We start from the raw sequence: 15,646 nt of genomic DNA, 5'->3' as shown, positions 1-15,646 counted from the left end.
GCTGTTCTAGAGGTGGCCAGAAGGTGTGAGAGGGCACTTCCACAAGCTGGACGGCACATTGGTGGGCGAGAGCCAGATAGTGGTGCTTAGGGGCAGACCGAGCCAGATGGTCAGTAGGCTGTCCTCAGCGCTGTCACCCTGGGCAGGCACCTAGGTGGGCTATCTAGAGGTGGCTGGAAGGTGCGAAGGGTGGTTAGGGAAGCCAGAAGGTGGGTAGACTGTCCTGACCGCTGTGTCATCTGGGGTGGGGTGGGGTTGGGGAAGCAGGACAGACTGTCCTAGAGGTAGTCAGAAGGTGTGTAAGGGCGGACTGAGAACTGGATGGGGCATAGGTGTGGGCTGCCTGAGTGGCTGGAAGGTGGGAGGGATGGGTGGTGTGCTGCATAGCCGGTAGAGGTATTGGGGGGGGGAGGAGAAGGACTGCATTTTATACACTTTATAAATGTAATTGGACTGTCTTATGTATTTGTTACTATTTTGTGATGATTGAAAGTGGGATTTGAGGTTTGTCCTCATTTCCTGAAAACTGGTTGAATGGTAGCTTAGGGGCTCTGGCTTTGCCGCTCCTCTCCCTTGTAAAATCGCTGTTTTTCTGTATACAGCTGTTAATGTGAACTGTTTTGTAAACGTATTGTTTAAATAAAATACAAAAAAAGGAAAAATGTAAACTGGAGATTCACTGTCTCTCTCCTGCGTGCACACACATCATGGGTGCTGGGGATAATATAAACTCTGCTGCTGTTAGGCGGTAGTGTGGGGAATTATATTAAAAATTATATTTTCCTTGGAGAACTGGCTTTTCAGCTGGCTAGTTGCAACCAGCGGTATTGTTATATTGGAGAAGGTGTGGGAATGGAAAAGGCAATTTGGTGATGGGATTTATTCTTTGTTCCACAGTCAGCTGTTTGGATTGAACTTACCTACCTTGCCTTGATTGCTGTACATGGCCTGAATCTCCATGGTGGACCTGACCCCATTGAGTAGGCTGGTTCATTTTCTGGAGGCTAGGTCCCCGGAAAGGTATTGTGCTGGTTTAAGTGGACTGGATCTTATGGGAGAGCTGGGCCTGCGTGTGCACCCTGGTGATGGAAGGACGACCAGCCATCAGGAGCAAACTCTGCCTTCAGAGGCAGGCTTAGGTTTGGGAAGCGGATTCTGGATTGGATGGCAGACTCTGGGAACAGCCCCTGTGTCAGTGGACTCTGCCCCTTGCAGTTTGCAGTGTACTCTGATGTGTATATCGTTTTTACACTGTATCTGTTTCTTGAACAAGGACTATGATGGGTGGGTGGCTGGGCTCGACCCTTGCACAATGGTTCTTAAGATTTGCACTTTGCTGTTTGGACTGAGCCCATGAGTTAACTGCACCTTCACTAATAGACTGTGTCTCTAAGTGGGCCTGGGCCTCAGTAGAAACTGAATACCTGTGTGTGCTGTGAGGTGTGCATTTAATGCATTCTGGAGTGGACTCTTTTTTTTGATGCTCAGGTTTATCACCTGAACTGTCTTGTGTGTCCCTGGGTTTGGCAGGCCTTACTGTGAGCCGGATAGTGAGTAAGTTGTGAAGAAAGCTGTCACCCTGAGAGTGGATAGGACATCCCACGAGTCGGATGGTGAGTAGGCCACCCCGAGAGCTGGAAAGTGGGTAGGCCGTCCTGAGTGTCGTCATCCCGAGGTGGTAACGGGACAAACTGTCCTACAGCGCACTGGGGTGGGCCCGAGCTGAGTGCAAGGCGCACCAGTGCAGACGGCACACTGAGGGGTGGATCGGGAAGGTGGGTACACCATCCTGATCGCCACTGTTCCGGGGCTGTAATAGGACAGGATGTCCTCGAGATGGATGGAAGCTCCGAAAAGGTGAATTGAGAGTCGGAAGGAGCAGGCTGCCTTTTAGTGGACTATTGGTGGGAGGGTTGGGCGTTTACTGGTTTACCAGGGGTGTCTGTGTAATGTCCTATCACTTGGTTCATTAGACTGTTTTTTTGTGTCCACTGTTTCCTCTTTGCTAAGTTAGGTGGGGTTTGGTGTGGTACACATCTTCCCCCCCAACACCCCTCCCCTTCCCGTGTATTGCTATTTTTATTCTTCACTGTTGATTGTTTGTATTTTTCTGGAGAGTTCAATAAAAAAATTAATAGATTTAGAATTTCCTCAGTCCACCACTGACTTTAAGCAGGCTGGCCACAGTTATTTCACTATTAATCCAGAAACTGAATTCCTGTTCTGGAGACCCAGGTGATGGTGGAATTTGAATTCAATAAATATCTGGAATTAAGAGTCCACCACTACTGATGGCTGAGAAAACCCATCTGGTTCACAAACAGTTCAGGGAAGGAAATCTGCCATCCTTACCTGGTCTGGCTTACATGAGTCCAAAGCCACAGCAATAACTCTCAACTGCCCTCTGACAGAGCCCAGCAAGCCATTCAGTTGCAATAGTCACCATGAAATCTCAATAAAATAACAAAACTAAACAGACCACCCTGCATCGACCTAGGAAGAGGAAACGATGATCCTGTAAACCTTGCAAATGCCTCTGACCATGATAGCATCAGGAAGAGTGACCACCACAAAATCCTCTTGGAGAGAAAGTCTTGCCTTCATATTAAGTACCACCGACTGTCATAGAGGTGTACAGTATAGAACAGAGTTACAGCTGGGGGAAAAGTAATTATGATGCGATTAGGCAAGATTTAGGATGCGTAGGATGGGCATAATTGAAATGTGGAATTTATTCAAGGCAAAGCAACTGCGTGTCCTAGATTAAATATGTCCCTGTCAAGCAGGGAGGAAATGGTCATGCGAGGGAACCGTGGTTTACTCAAGAAGTTGAATCTGTTGTTAAGAGGAAAAAGAAGGCCAATGTTGGGATGAGATGTGAAGGTTCAGTTAGGGTATTGAGAGTTACAAGTTAGCCAGAAAAGACCTAAAGAGAGAGCTAAGAAGAGCCAGGAGGGAACATGAGAAGTCATTGGCAGGTAGGATCAAGGAAAAGCCTAAGGCTTTCTATAGGTAAATCAGGAATAAAACAATGACTAGAGTAAGATTAGGGCCAATCAAGGACAGTAGTAGAAAGTTGTGTGTGTTGTCAGAGGAGATAGGAGAAGTGCTAAATGAATATTTTTTGTCCGTATTCACACTGGAAAAAGACAATACTGAGAAATAAGCTACTGGACTAGATGGGTTGAGGTTCATAAGGAGGAGGTGTTAGCAATTCTGGAAAGTGTGAGAAAAGGCAAATCTCCTGGACTGGAAAATCTCCTGGACCGAATGGGATTTATCCGAGGATTCTCTGGGAAGCCAGGGAGGAGATTGCAGAGCTTTTGGTTTTGATCTTTACATTATCATTGTCTACAGGAATAGTGCCAGAAGACTGGAGGACAGCAAATGTTGTCCCCTTGTTCAAGAAGGAATGATAAGCCTGGTAATTATAGACCAGTGAGCCTTACTTCTGTTATGGGTAAAGTGTTGGAAAAGATTATAAGAAATGGCATTTATAATCATCCAGAAAGGAATAATTTGATTAGGGACAGCCAACACCATTTTGTGAAGGGTAAGTCATACCTCAGAAATCCTATTGAGTTCTTTGAGAAGGAGACCAAACAGGTGGCTGAGAGTAGAGCAGTTGATGTGGTGTATATAGATTTCAGTAAGGCTTTTGATAAGGTTCCCCATGGTAGGTTATTGCACAAAATATGGAGACATGGCATTTTGCAGTTTGGACGAGAAATTGACTAGCTGAAAGAAGACAGAGGATGGTGGTTAATGGGGAATGTTTAGCCTGGGGTTCAGTGACTAGCGGTGTACCGCAAAGATCTGTTTTGGGGCCACTTCTATTTGTCGTTTTTATAAATGACCTGAATGAGGTCGTAAAAGGATTGGTTAGTAAATTTGCGGACGACACTAAGGTCTGTGGAGTTGTGAATAGCGCCAAATGATATTGCAGGTTACAGAGGGACATAGATAAGCTGCAGAGCTAGGGTGAGAGGTTGCAAATGGGGTTTAATGCAGAAAAATGTGAGGTGATTCACTTTGGAAGGAGCAACAAGAATAAAGAGTACTGGGCTAATGATAAGATTCTTAGTAGTTTAGATGGGCAGAGAGATCTGTGTCCATGTACACAGATGCCCGAAAGTTGCCACTCAGGTTGATAGGGTTGTTAAGAAGGCATATGGTATGTTAGCTTTTATTGGTTGAGGGATTGAGTTTCATGTTGCAGCTGTACAAAACTCTGGTGCGGCCACACTTGGAGAATTGTGGACAGTTCTGGTGACTGCATTATTGGAAAATTTGGAAGCTTTGGAAAAGGATTCAGACAAGATTTACTAGGATGTTACCTGGAACTGAGGGAAGGTCTTATGAGGAAAAGCTGAGGGACTTGAGGCTGTTTCATTAGAGAGAAGAAGGTTGAGAGGTGACTTCATTGAGACATATAAGATAATCAGAGGGTTAGATAGGGTGAGACCCTTAAGTGAGGACTGCAGATGCTGGAGTGCCAGAGTTGAAAAATGTGGTGCTGGAAAAACACAGCAGGAAGAAGGGCGTATGCCCAAAACGTCGATTCTCCTGCTCCTCGGATGCTGCCTGGCCTGCTGTGTTTTTCCAGCACCACATTTTTCAACCTCAGATGGAGAAGGCTAGCACGAGGGACATAGCTTTAAATTGAGGGGTGATAAATATAGGACAGATGGCAGAGGTAGTTTCTTTACTCAGAGAGTAATAGGGACATGTAACACCCTGCAACAGTAGTACACTCGCCAACTTTAAGGGCATTTAAATGGTCACTGGATAGGCATATGGATGAAAACTGAATAGTGTTGGTTAAAAGGGCTTCAGATTGGTTCCATAGGTCAGTGCAATATCGAGGGCCAAAGAGCCTGTATGGAGCTGTAATGTTCTATGTTCTAAGGTGATGGTGAGCTGCCTTCTTAAATCAATGCAGTCCTGAAGTCAGTGCCAAGATTTTGACCTTGCAATTGTAAAGGAATAGGCTGACAATGTTTCAAGTCAGGAAAACACTCGAGGTTACATGCATCTGTTGCTCTTGTCCTTCAAGTGGTACAAGTCATCAGTTTGGAAGGAGCATGCCTATTTCACTCTTTTTTATATCTTGTTTAAGCAATTGATTGTGTTGCCTTTGTTCTCAAATAGCCAACTGAAATTGACCATGCCGGTCACACGAGGATTGGACGATTTAGTGAAATGTTAGAAATTTGCTTGGGCTTTGGGAATGTATCCAAGCTCTAAAAAGAAAACTGAAGGACTACAGAAAACTGTTAAACTGAGGTAAAGGGACTGCTTTGGAAATGACACCTCATACTCAATCAGTACTTCTCGCTGGTCTTTATCATACATTACAGATGGTTACTTCATAGAGGTGCTATGTTATAGAAACATTTTCATCCATTTTTCTACTTAGAGTCATAGAGATGTACAACATGGAAACAGACCCTTTTCTCCAACTCATCCATGCCGACCAGATATCCTAACCTAATCTTGTCCCATTTGCCAGCATTTGGCCCATATCCCTCTAAACGCTTCCTATTCATATAACTATCCAGATGCCTTTTAAATGCTGCCAGCCTCCACCACTTCCAGCTCATTCTAACCATGCACAACCCTCTAAACCCCTAAGTTTCACACAGTAATTGATCCACAAGATTGGAACAATTCTATTGAGTGGAATAGTATATTACTTACGGGAGTGCAGTACTCCACCATTGGGTAATGCAACTTGTGTCCCTTTGCTGTGCGTCCTGAAAAGAAACAGCTTTGGCAGATATCATAGTTGAAGTGTTTGAGGCTGCGGTACCTGTAAAGGAAGAACAAGGAGTAACAGAAATGTTCATTTTTGTTTAAATATTTATTTATTTTTGTTCCAGTGAAAAAACAAAAGTTAAATGGTTAAGTTATGCAAATTTTTATTTTAAAGGAACTGACAATTGTTTTGGAGAGAAACAAATGCAAGAACAGTCATACTTTTGATGTTCTGGAAAAGGTGAATTTGAATTGCAGCGATTGTGACATGTGAAGCTGTAAAGGCAGGAATAAAGAAACAGGATATTCCATTTTCACCTAAGACAGCAGAAGGAAAGTTCTCCAGGAGAAGAGGGGAAAAGAAACAGAAATAATATGTAATAATGGCACAGAGACAGTGGTATGGTGGTAATATCACTGAACTAGAAATCCAGAGACCCAGACTAATCCTCTGGGGAAGGTGGATTCACGTTCCAATATTGTACTGACCTATGGAACCAATCTGAAGGTGGCTGGTCAAATGTAAATTCAATTCTTTAAAAAATCTGTAACTGGAAACTATTTCCAGTAATGCTATCACAAAACCACCATCGATTGTTGTAAAAGCCCATCTGATTCACTAATGTCCTTTTGCGAAGTATTCTATTATCCTTCTCCCATCTGATCTAGATGTGACTGCAAACCCACAACAATGTGGGTGGCTTTCAACTGCCCTTGGACATGACCATGCAATCCATTCAGTACAACAGCAATTTGTGAAATGTAATAAATGCTGACCTCACCAGGGATACCCACAGCCTTTGCAAGAATAAAAAAAATTATCGAGATGGCACAAAGAATAGATGTTGGATTAATGGACAGTTCTAAAATCAAAGGACTTGAACCAATGCAGTGTGAAATTGTCAACAGATGAATAGTCAGAACTGAGTACAGAATGGAGGTCATTAATATGATGAGATGGTGCAAGATGAAGGACAGTACCTTTAGAATTCCTGTCATTAAGGCAAACTCTAAGACTGAGCAAGCAGTTAGGATGCTCAACTATATGAACAGAAACTGAATAGCCATGAATATAATGTATTTGGAAACGAGCACAAAGGTACAAACAGCAGGCTCTGTTAAAATCTTTGGAGATGTCCAAGGCAATATTAAATAATGCACAAAGTGGTTTAAGGACAGAAATCCTAATATAAATAGCATTGGCAACAGGAAACTCAATGTCAATTACAAACTATTCCAGAATTTTCCAGGCAATAGATAAATTCAAACAGAACATCAGTATATATAAGGTACAAATATAATTTGGAAGTTAAAGAGATGTAAGGGATCACTTTTCTGAACAATATGCTAACCAAATACAGACTAAAAGTGCACTTGCAATAGGAAACATTGAGGAGATGGTAAATAAAGAAATAGATCTGGAAGCAGCAGTATAGTAGAATTGTAGAGGTTCACTGGCCTCAGGAACCAACACGTGACCTTTATAAAACAATGCCAGGCGACTGACTGTGTGGAGTTTGCACATTCTCCCTGTGTCTGCATGGGTTTCCTCCGGGTGCACTGGTTTCCTCCCACAGTCCAAAAAATGTGCAGGTTAGGTGAATTGGCCATGCTAAATTGCCCGTAGTGTTAGGTGAAGGGGTAAATGTAGGGATTTGGGTGGGTTGCGCTCCGGCGGGTTGGTGTGGACTTGTTGGGCCGAAGGGCCTGTTTCCACACTGTAAGTAATCTAATCTAATCTAATCTAAAAGGAAGGTTCTTTTCCAAAATTATGAGGGGCATGGATAGGATAAATAGACAAAGTCTTTTCCCTGGGGTCGGGGAGTCCAGAACTAGAGGGCATAGGTTTAGGGTGAGAGGGGAAAGATATAAAAGAGACCTAATGGGCAACTTTTTCACACAGAGGGTGGTACGTGTATGGAATGAGCTGCCAGAGGATGTGGTGGAGGCTGGTACAATTGCAACATTTAAGAGGCATTTGGATGGGTATATGAATAGGAAGGGTTTGGAGGGATATGGGCCGGGTGCTGGCAGGTGAGACTAGATTGGGTTGGGATATCTGGTCGGCATGGACGGGTTGGACCGAAGGGTCTCTTTCCATGCTGTACATCTCTAGGACTCTATGATCAAGCTTACAAATATAGGAAAAAAAGCTATTTATTCTTGGTGCTTCTCATTGGATGAATATGCCCGGAAGGTGTTCATCCAAAATTGGCAGATTTTCCCACAGTGGATGTAGGTGAAGGTGTAATCATAGCCTCTGCTGGGGGCAACTGGATCTATACCTCTTCTTTTGTCTTTCCTGCAGTCTCTTTCTTTAGTTACTAAGGTCTCTGTAGCATTCTTGATAATAGCATCTCCAGGCGTCATGACCTATGGCCTGCATGTACCACTGGCTATGGTCGGTGTGTCACACAAAAGGGGCCATTTTCAGGGAAACCTTGAAAGGTTTGTATGGGGCTCTTGTTCCATTTACCAGTCATCAGCTCTCTGTATAATGTGACCTTGAGCAGGTGACTGTCCTCCATCCAGCAGCACAACCTGCACAACACTGCTCGACGTTGGTTATGTTTCCAGGACTACAAGGTTCGTGATGTGGCCCTATCACTGGATCTTGAGGACGTAGTCCTGATGAAAGTGCTCTAGAAGATATACATGATGACCAGACAGGACCCATAACTCAGCACCATACAGAAGAGTTGTGAGGACTACTGCTTTGTATGTTTTCAACGTGGACTGCACTTTGGGTTTGTGTTGCTCCACACTTGTTTGGACAGTCTGCCAAATGCGCTGTTTGCTTTTGAAGACCTCCTGTCCACTACCTTGTCTACTGTGACATCCAACAATATGATAGTCCCCAATCAACTGAATTATGCTCCGGCCAAGAGGAATGCACTGTTTCCTTTTCTAATCCCATTCTCCACTGGTCATATCAAACTCTGCATTTAACCAAGATGGTGATATGGTCAATCATATAATTCTCAGACGGTATCAGCTTCAATATTAAGAACAGATCTGTCAGGTTTCTTCAGTCAACAACTACTAACCAGTTCATCAAAACAAACTTACTTAAACAAAGATGCAAAACTTTCTGAAAAACAGTTTGATTATACGAATTTCTATTTCTAACCTTCTAAGAAACTAACACACACATACACACAGAGACATACACAAGTCTGAAGAAATAAAACTGCAAAGCATTAACTTTGGGCGGCACGGTGGCATAGTGGTTAGCACTGCTGCCTCACAGCGCCAAAGACCCGGGTTCAATTCAGCCTCAGGCAACTGTCTGTGTGGAGTTTGCACATTCTCCCTGTAACTGCGTGGGTTTCCTCTGAGTGCTCCAGTTTCCTCCCACAGTCCAAAGACGTGCAGGTTAGGTGAATTGGCCATGTTAAATTGGCTATAGTGTTAGGTGTAGGGGAATGGGTCTGGGTGGGTTGCTCTTTGGAGGGTCGGTGTGGACTTGTTGGGCCTGTTTCCACACTGTATGTTATCTGAAAAAAAAGTAATCTCATCTTCAAAATACTTTGGCCAAGTAACAGTTCAACAAACAATAAAAGGAGGCCATTGATTTATGGTAATATGTGCTAATGGTATTCTGATTCTGAAGTTAATTTACCAACAAAAGCTGTTGGTACTGGGGTTCTTCTTGGAAAAAGTTGTGTTGTCTGAATGCCCTTTGGTTCAAATGATGGGGTGGATCCTCGAGAAGTTTCGCTTGTCTACTCTGTCCAAACCTGTAATGATTTTGAAAGCTTCAGAATAATCTCTTCTAAGCCTTATCCTCTCCAAGGAAAACAGTCTCAACTCAGCCAATCAATTTTCACAACTGAGATGTCTCACCCCTGGAATTATCATTGTAAATCACATCTGCTCAGTCTCCAACAAATTCACTTTCTTCCTATAGTATGAACGGTTTTCTTTTGCAATGGCTACACAAACCTATTCAGAAGTAACCTTGCTTGAATATTCCCAGCAACAGAAAGGAGGGTGGTCCCACGGTAGTTTGAGTGGTCTGACTTTTCTCTTTTGGTTTTTATAAGGTATCGCATTTTAAAGTTTCTGTGAAATCCTGCCCCTTCCCAGTAGTCCATGAAAAGCTCACACAGCATGGCCTACAGTGTTAGGCCATTATGCCTCAAAGCTTCAGATGAAATTCTATTAAATCCAAGCCTTCGTGGCTTTCAATTAGTTGATGGCAATTATAGTTTTCTCCACAGTTGATCTCTTGTCCAGTCCTTAGACAGGGAATGATTGATGTGATTATTGGCAGTATCATGCACCTTTTCCAAGATGGTCAAGCTTAGAAATGTAGGAGAACAGCTCACCAAAAAGGTGCAATTTACCTTTTTGAAATCCTGTCCAAATTTAATTCACTACTTATGGACAAGAAGCTTTATCAATCATTTTGCAACACTATTACATTCACTTTCATAGTATGCATACATACTGATTACAGGACTGATATAAAGGCTTTTGTGTAAATTCCTAATACTGTAACTGCAAATTAAAGAAGCAACCAGAAGCCCAGTCACAACCTGGTTCTGAATCAGTGTACCTGTAATCAATGTGGCTGGTAACAAAATTCCAAAAGCATGCAGCACTACCTCTCCCAAAAATTCAGACAAACGAGTTGATATCTAATTTGCCCTAATTACTTCTATGACCCATAAATTTGCTGGATTTTTAAAGATTACAGTTGTATTATTTGCTGAAGTTTGAAGTTTCTAATTGAACATCTAAAGTTAAAGCTTTCTTTAAAAACAAATTGCCACTAACTTTCTGCTGGTTTGCACATCTCACCTGAAACCTATGATTGGGCACTCTTTGCAGATGTTACACTTTGCTTGATGTTTTGCAGTTTCAGCAGCTGCCACACGGTGCAGAACAGGCAGCCAGACCATGGACTGAGGCTCCAGTCTCATCCATTCCACGAAGTGTTTAACATCAATCTCTGGTTTGTTCTGGCCCTAGAGGAAAATAAAAGACATTAATAATTATATGAGTTTATGATTTGGAGATGCCGGTGTTGGACTGGAGTGTATAAAGTTAAAAATCACACCAAGTTATAGTCCAACAGGGTTAATTGGAAGCACTAGCTTTTGGAGCGCTGCTTCTTCATCAGGTGGTTGTGGAGGACACGATTGTAAGACACCGAATTTATACCAAAAGTTCACAGTGTGATATAACTGAAATTATACATCGAAAAATATCCTGATTGTTTGATAAGTCTCTCTTCTGTTAGAATGACCATATTAGTTTCGCTCCTTTCATATGTAACTCTCAAAACCTTTTTAAAAAGTTAAATTCTCAAATGAACTTTAACAATTGGTGTCAGCCCAGATAATGTATCGAAGGTGTTAGCACCCCTGTGTGCTGCTGTCTGTGCCATAATGTTTAGACTGATTCTAAAAAATGAATTAACAGAGTCTTACATGGATTTATGCAGTTTTTGAACAAAGTACAATGTAACTCTTCAAGTACAAATTCACCCCATAAACATGTGTGTCTGGGCAGGGGTTTGTGAGAGAGAGTGTGAGTGCAAAGAGGTCTAAGTTTGTGGGAGGGTGCATGTGTGAGTGTGGGAGCGTGTGTGCCGGGGTTGGGGGGGGGATTGTGACAGTGGGTGTATGTGTGTGTTTGAGTGAGTATAAAGTAGTCTAGGTATGTGAGAGGGTGCATGTATGAGTGTGTGTGTGCGTGCGCGCGCGCATGTATGTATAGGAGTGCCTGTGTGAGTGTACAGTGCAATGGTGGTCACCTGTAGTGTGATATGAACCCAAGGTCCCGGTTGAGGCTTAGCTCTCAGCCTCTGCTCAGCCACGTTTTGCTGTTGCCTGTCCTGAAGTCCGCCTTGGAAGATGGTCACCCAAAGGTCCGAGGTTGAATGCCCTGGACCGCAGAAGTGTTCTCCAACTGGGAGGGAACACTCCCGTCAGTTGATGTTGTGCGGTGCCCATTCATCCGGTGCCGTAGCCTCTGCTCGGTTTCATCAATGAACCATGCTTCAGGGCATCCTTGCCTGCAGCGTATGAGATAGACAACGTTGGCTGAGTCGCATGAGTACCTGCCACATACACATGCCCCCATGTGGTGGTATTCATGTCCACACTGTGACACATCTTGCAGCACCTACCGTGACAGGGTTGTATGGAGTTGTCCTGAAAGCCGGGCAGTTTGCTACAAACAATGATCTGTTTGAGGTTTGGTGGTTGTTTAATGGTGAGCAGTGGAAGTTGGGGAAGATCTTGGCAAGGTGCTCATCCTCATTGAAAATGCGTTGCAGGCTGCGAAGAACATGGTGTAGTTTTTTGGCTCCTGGGAAGTACTGGACAACGAAGGGTACCCTGTCGGTTGCAGCACGTTCTGTCTCCTGAGGAGATCATTACGATTCCTTGCTGTGGCACGTCGGAACTGGTGGTTGATACGTTGAGCATCGTACCCCATTCTTATGAGGGCATCCTTGAGTACTTCCAAGTGCCTGTCACATTCCTCCTCATCTGAACAGATCCAGTGTACACGTAGGGCTTGTCATAGGGGATGGCTGTTTTAATATGTTTTGGGCGGAAGCTGGAGAAGTGCAGCATTGTGAGGTTGTCTGTGGGTTTGCGGTAGAGTGTGGTGCTGAGGTGTCCATCCTTGATGGAGATGTATGTGTCCAAGAATGAGACAGATAGTCGAGAGTAGTCCATGGTGAGTTTGATGATGGGATGAAACTTGTTGATATCACTGTGTAGTTTTATCAGTGACTCCTCGCCATGGATCCAGAGGAAGAAAATGTTGTCAATGTACCTGGTGTATAATGTTGGTTGGAGGTCCTGCATAGAGAAGAAGTCTTGTTCGAACCTGTGCATGAAGATATTGGCACATTGGGGTGCAAATTTGGTCCCCATGGCTGTTCCATCTGTCTGGATGAAGAACTGGTTGTCAAAGGTGAATACGTTGTGATCCAGGATAAAGTGGATGAGTTGTAGGATGGTGTTCGGAGATTGGCAGTTATTGGTGTTGAGTACTGAGGCTGTTGCCGCAATACCGTCATTGTGGGGAATGCTGGTGTGGAGTGCTGAAACATCCATTGTGACGAGGAATATTGCCGGTTTCATTGGTCTGTGAGTGCGAAGTTCCCGTAAGAAATCCATAGTGTTGCGACAGAAGCTGGGGATCCCCTGTACAACGGGTTTCAAGATGCCTTTGACATAGCCAGAGAGGTTCTCACACAGGGTCCCACTGCCTGATACGATGGGATGTCCTGGTGTATTGGCTTTGTGTATCTTTAGAAGGCAGTAGAAGTGGCCTATGTGAGAAGTATGTGGGATGAGGGCACGTAGGGAACTCTGAAGGACTGGATCCAAAGTCCTGATCAATGTGTTTAGTTCACAGGTGTGCTCTTTGGTCGGATCAGCCGAGTTTACTGTCTGCTATTCTCAATGATATGGTATCTAATACATTAGCACTGGGCTTTTCAACATTGCAAAAACAATTGGCTTCATGATTAAAAACGACTACTTTTTACAAACATAATAGCCTCAGATTAGTCATGGTATATGTTGGCTTCTGGAACTAAAGGTTATGAATTCAACCCTAAAATGAGCACAGAATCCAGACTAGCAATAAGAGTGAAACTAAGGAGTGTTGTACTACTGAAGGCTAAGTTCCAAAGGAGCATCTTTCCAATGTACAGTTCTGAGGGAGGACTGCATTATTGGAAGATCAATCCTGAGGGAGGACTGCACTGTCAGAGGATCATTCCTGAGGGAAGACTGCACTGTCAGAGGGTTACATTGCTGAGGTGGTGATCCTGAGGGACTGCTGCACTGTAGAAGGGGTAGTGCTGATGGGAATGCTACCATGTTGAAGGTGCCCTCTCAGACCAAGAATAGATCCGCTTTTCAGATGGACATTAAAATCCAACAGTTTCAAAAAAAAGAAACAAGATGTGTTCACTCAGTATTAAGGACAATGTTATGCTTTATGCAAAAGCATTCCAGAAAAGAACAGATTTACTAGTCAATTATTTTGTTGCGAGGTGTGTGATAATGCTGTGTATATACTGACAATTGCATTTGTTGAGATAGGTCATTGTACTTCAAAAAATCATTAATACGAAGGTTTTCAAAAGATTTCTCAGCAATGTCATTGATGTTTTACAAATGTGAGCCCAAGCTACAACTCACTTTAGCAATAAAGTACAGCTAAATATAACTGGTTTTGTATGAATGATGTAGAGATAGACTGTACTTAAAGAACAGTTGGGCATGGACTGGAAACACATACAAAATACAAAGTTTGCTGAATGGATGTTTAGAAAACAGAATAATTGATTAACAATGTGATGCAGACGAAAGGCAAATAGTAAACTGCAACCCGAGAAAATTCCTTGCAATAAGTGTTCTCTATTAGTAGAACACCAATGTTTGTAGAGAGTTCTGGACTGATTAAATACCTTATGGTGGCTAGACAAAAGCTGATAAGTGGCTCAACTTACAGAGTCATAGTCATACAGCATGGAAACAGACCATTCGGTCCAACTCATATGTGCATACCAGACATCCCAATCTGATCTAGTCCCATTTTCCAGCATTTGGCCCATATCTCTCTGAAGGCTTCTTATTCATGTACCCATCCAGATGCCTTTTAAATGTTGTAATTTTATCTGCCTCCACCACTTCCTCTGACAGTTTGTTGCGTACACGCACACCTTCTCCGTGAAAACATTTCCCCTCAAGTCCACTGACACACGACATCCCAACTCCTATACTCAATATTCTGACCAATGAAGTGGAGGTGCTGGAGTTGGACTAGGGTGGACAAAGTCAAAAATCACACAACACTGGGTTATAGCACAACAGGTTTATTTGAAACCACAAACTTTTGGAACCCCGCTCCTTCTTCAGGTAGTTAGTGAGAGACAATATATCAGACACAGAATTTAGAAGTAAAAGAGTAAAAGGTCATACAACTGATGCGAACATATTGAACAAACCCAAATGGCTATTAAGTCTTTAATCAGCTAGAATGGAGGTGCAGGTTTTGATTGATTAACGTGGAAATCCCAGAATTTCTTTCAAGTCACTGCCCAGAGATAACCAAAGGGTTCATCAGTATAAAAGAGTTGACATCGCAACTCAGACAATGCATTTTAGGTGTGAGGCCTTGTTTCAAGCCTGTCTGTGTCTTAACCTAGAGTCAGACTGGTTTTATTTGGAAGAATTTATAAAATGCCACATTAACTGACTGTCTACAGATTGTGTGCTTTTTGAACAAAACAGAATGTATCTGCAAATACAGATCTACAAATATAAATTCACCCCATATACTTATATGGGTGTGTCTCTGAGGGGGAGAGAGAGAGCGCCAGCATGTGTGTGTGTGCTTGAGAGAGAGTATGTGTGAGTGTGAGCGAATATGCGTGTGTGATAGAGTGTGCGTATGAGAGTGTGTAAGAAAAGGTGTGTGTATGAGAGGGTCTGTGTGAGAGAATGTGTGTTTGTGTGAGTGTGTGTGTGAGAGTGTATAATGTGGTGGGATCACCTGTAGTGTGACATGAACCCAAGGTCCCTTTACTACAAATATGAATTGGAGTATGTTGTTCAGCCGCTCAAGCCTGCTCCGCCATCAAATAGGATCTCTATGGCAAAGAGTTCCAAATGCTCCACTGCATACAGTTCTGGTCGCCACATTACCAAAAGGATGTGGATGCTTTGGAGAGAGTGCAGAGGAGGTTCACCAGGATGTTGCCTGGTCTGGAGGGCGCTAGCTAAGAAGAGGTTGAGTAGATTAGGATTATTTTCAATAGAAAGACGGAGGTTGAGTGGGGTCCTGATTGAGGTCTACAAAATCATGAGAGGTATAGACAGGGTGGATAACAAGAAGCTTTTTCCCAGAT

At 43.2% G+C, this 15,646-nt stretch overlaps 1 protein-coding gene across 18 annotated transcripts in view; it reads right to left on the bottom strand.

Annotated features, from left to right (window-relative positions):
* LOC140483389 (utrophin-like) overlaps positions 1-15,646 on the bottom strand; it is a 737,248-nt gene that overhangs the window by 80,318 nt on the left and 641,284 nt on the right. For all 18 annotated transcript variants that reach the window (XM_072581625.1, XM_072581633.1, XM_072581634.1 and 15 more), the window contains 2 exons: positions 10,564-10,730; positions 5,701-5,812 (listed from right to left, as the gene is read on the bottom strand). In XM_072581625.1, the coding sequence (XP_072437726.1) occupies positions 5,701-5,812; positions 10,564-10,730 (279 nt within the window). The remainder of the gene's footprint in view (positions 1-5,700; positions 5,813-10,563; positions 10,731-15,646) is intronic.

The sequence above is a fragment of the Chiloscyllium punctatum genome, chromosome 11, assembly GCF_047496795.1.
Source record: "Chiloscyllium punctatum isolate Juve2018m chromosome 11, sChiPun1.3, whole genome shotgun sequence".
Lineage (NCBI taxonomy): Eukaryota > Metazoa > Chordata > Chondrichthyes > Orectolobiformes > Hemiscylliidae > Chiloscyllium > Chiloscyllium punctatum.
The sequence above is the reverse complement of the archived record's forward strand: the minus strand, read 5'-3'. Positions and strand labels throughout refer to the sequence as shown.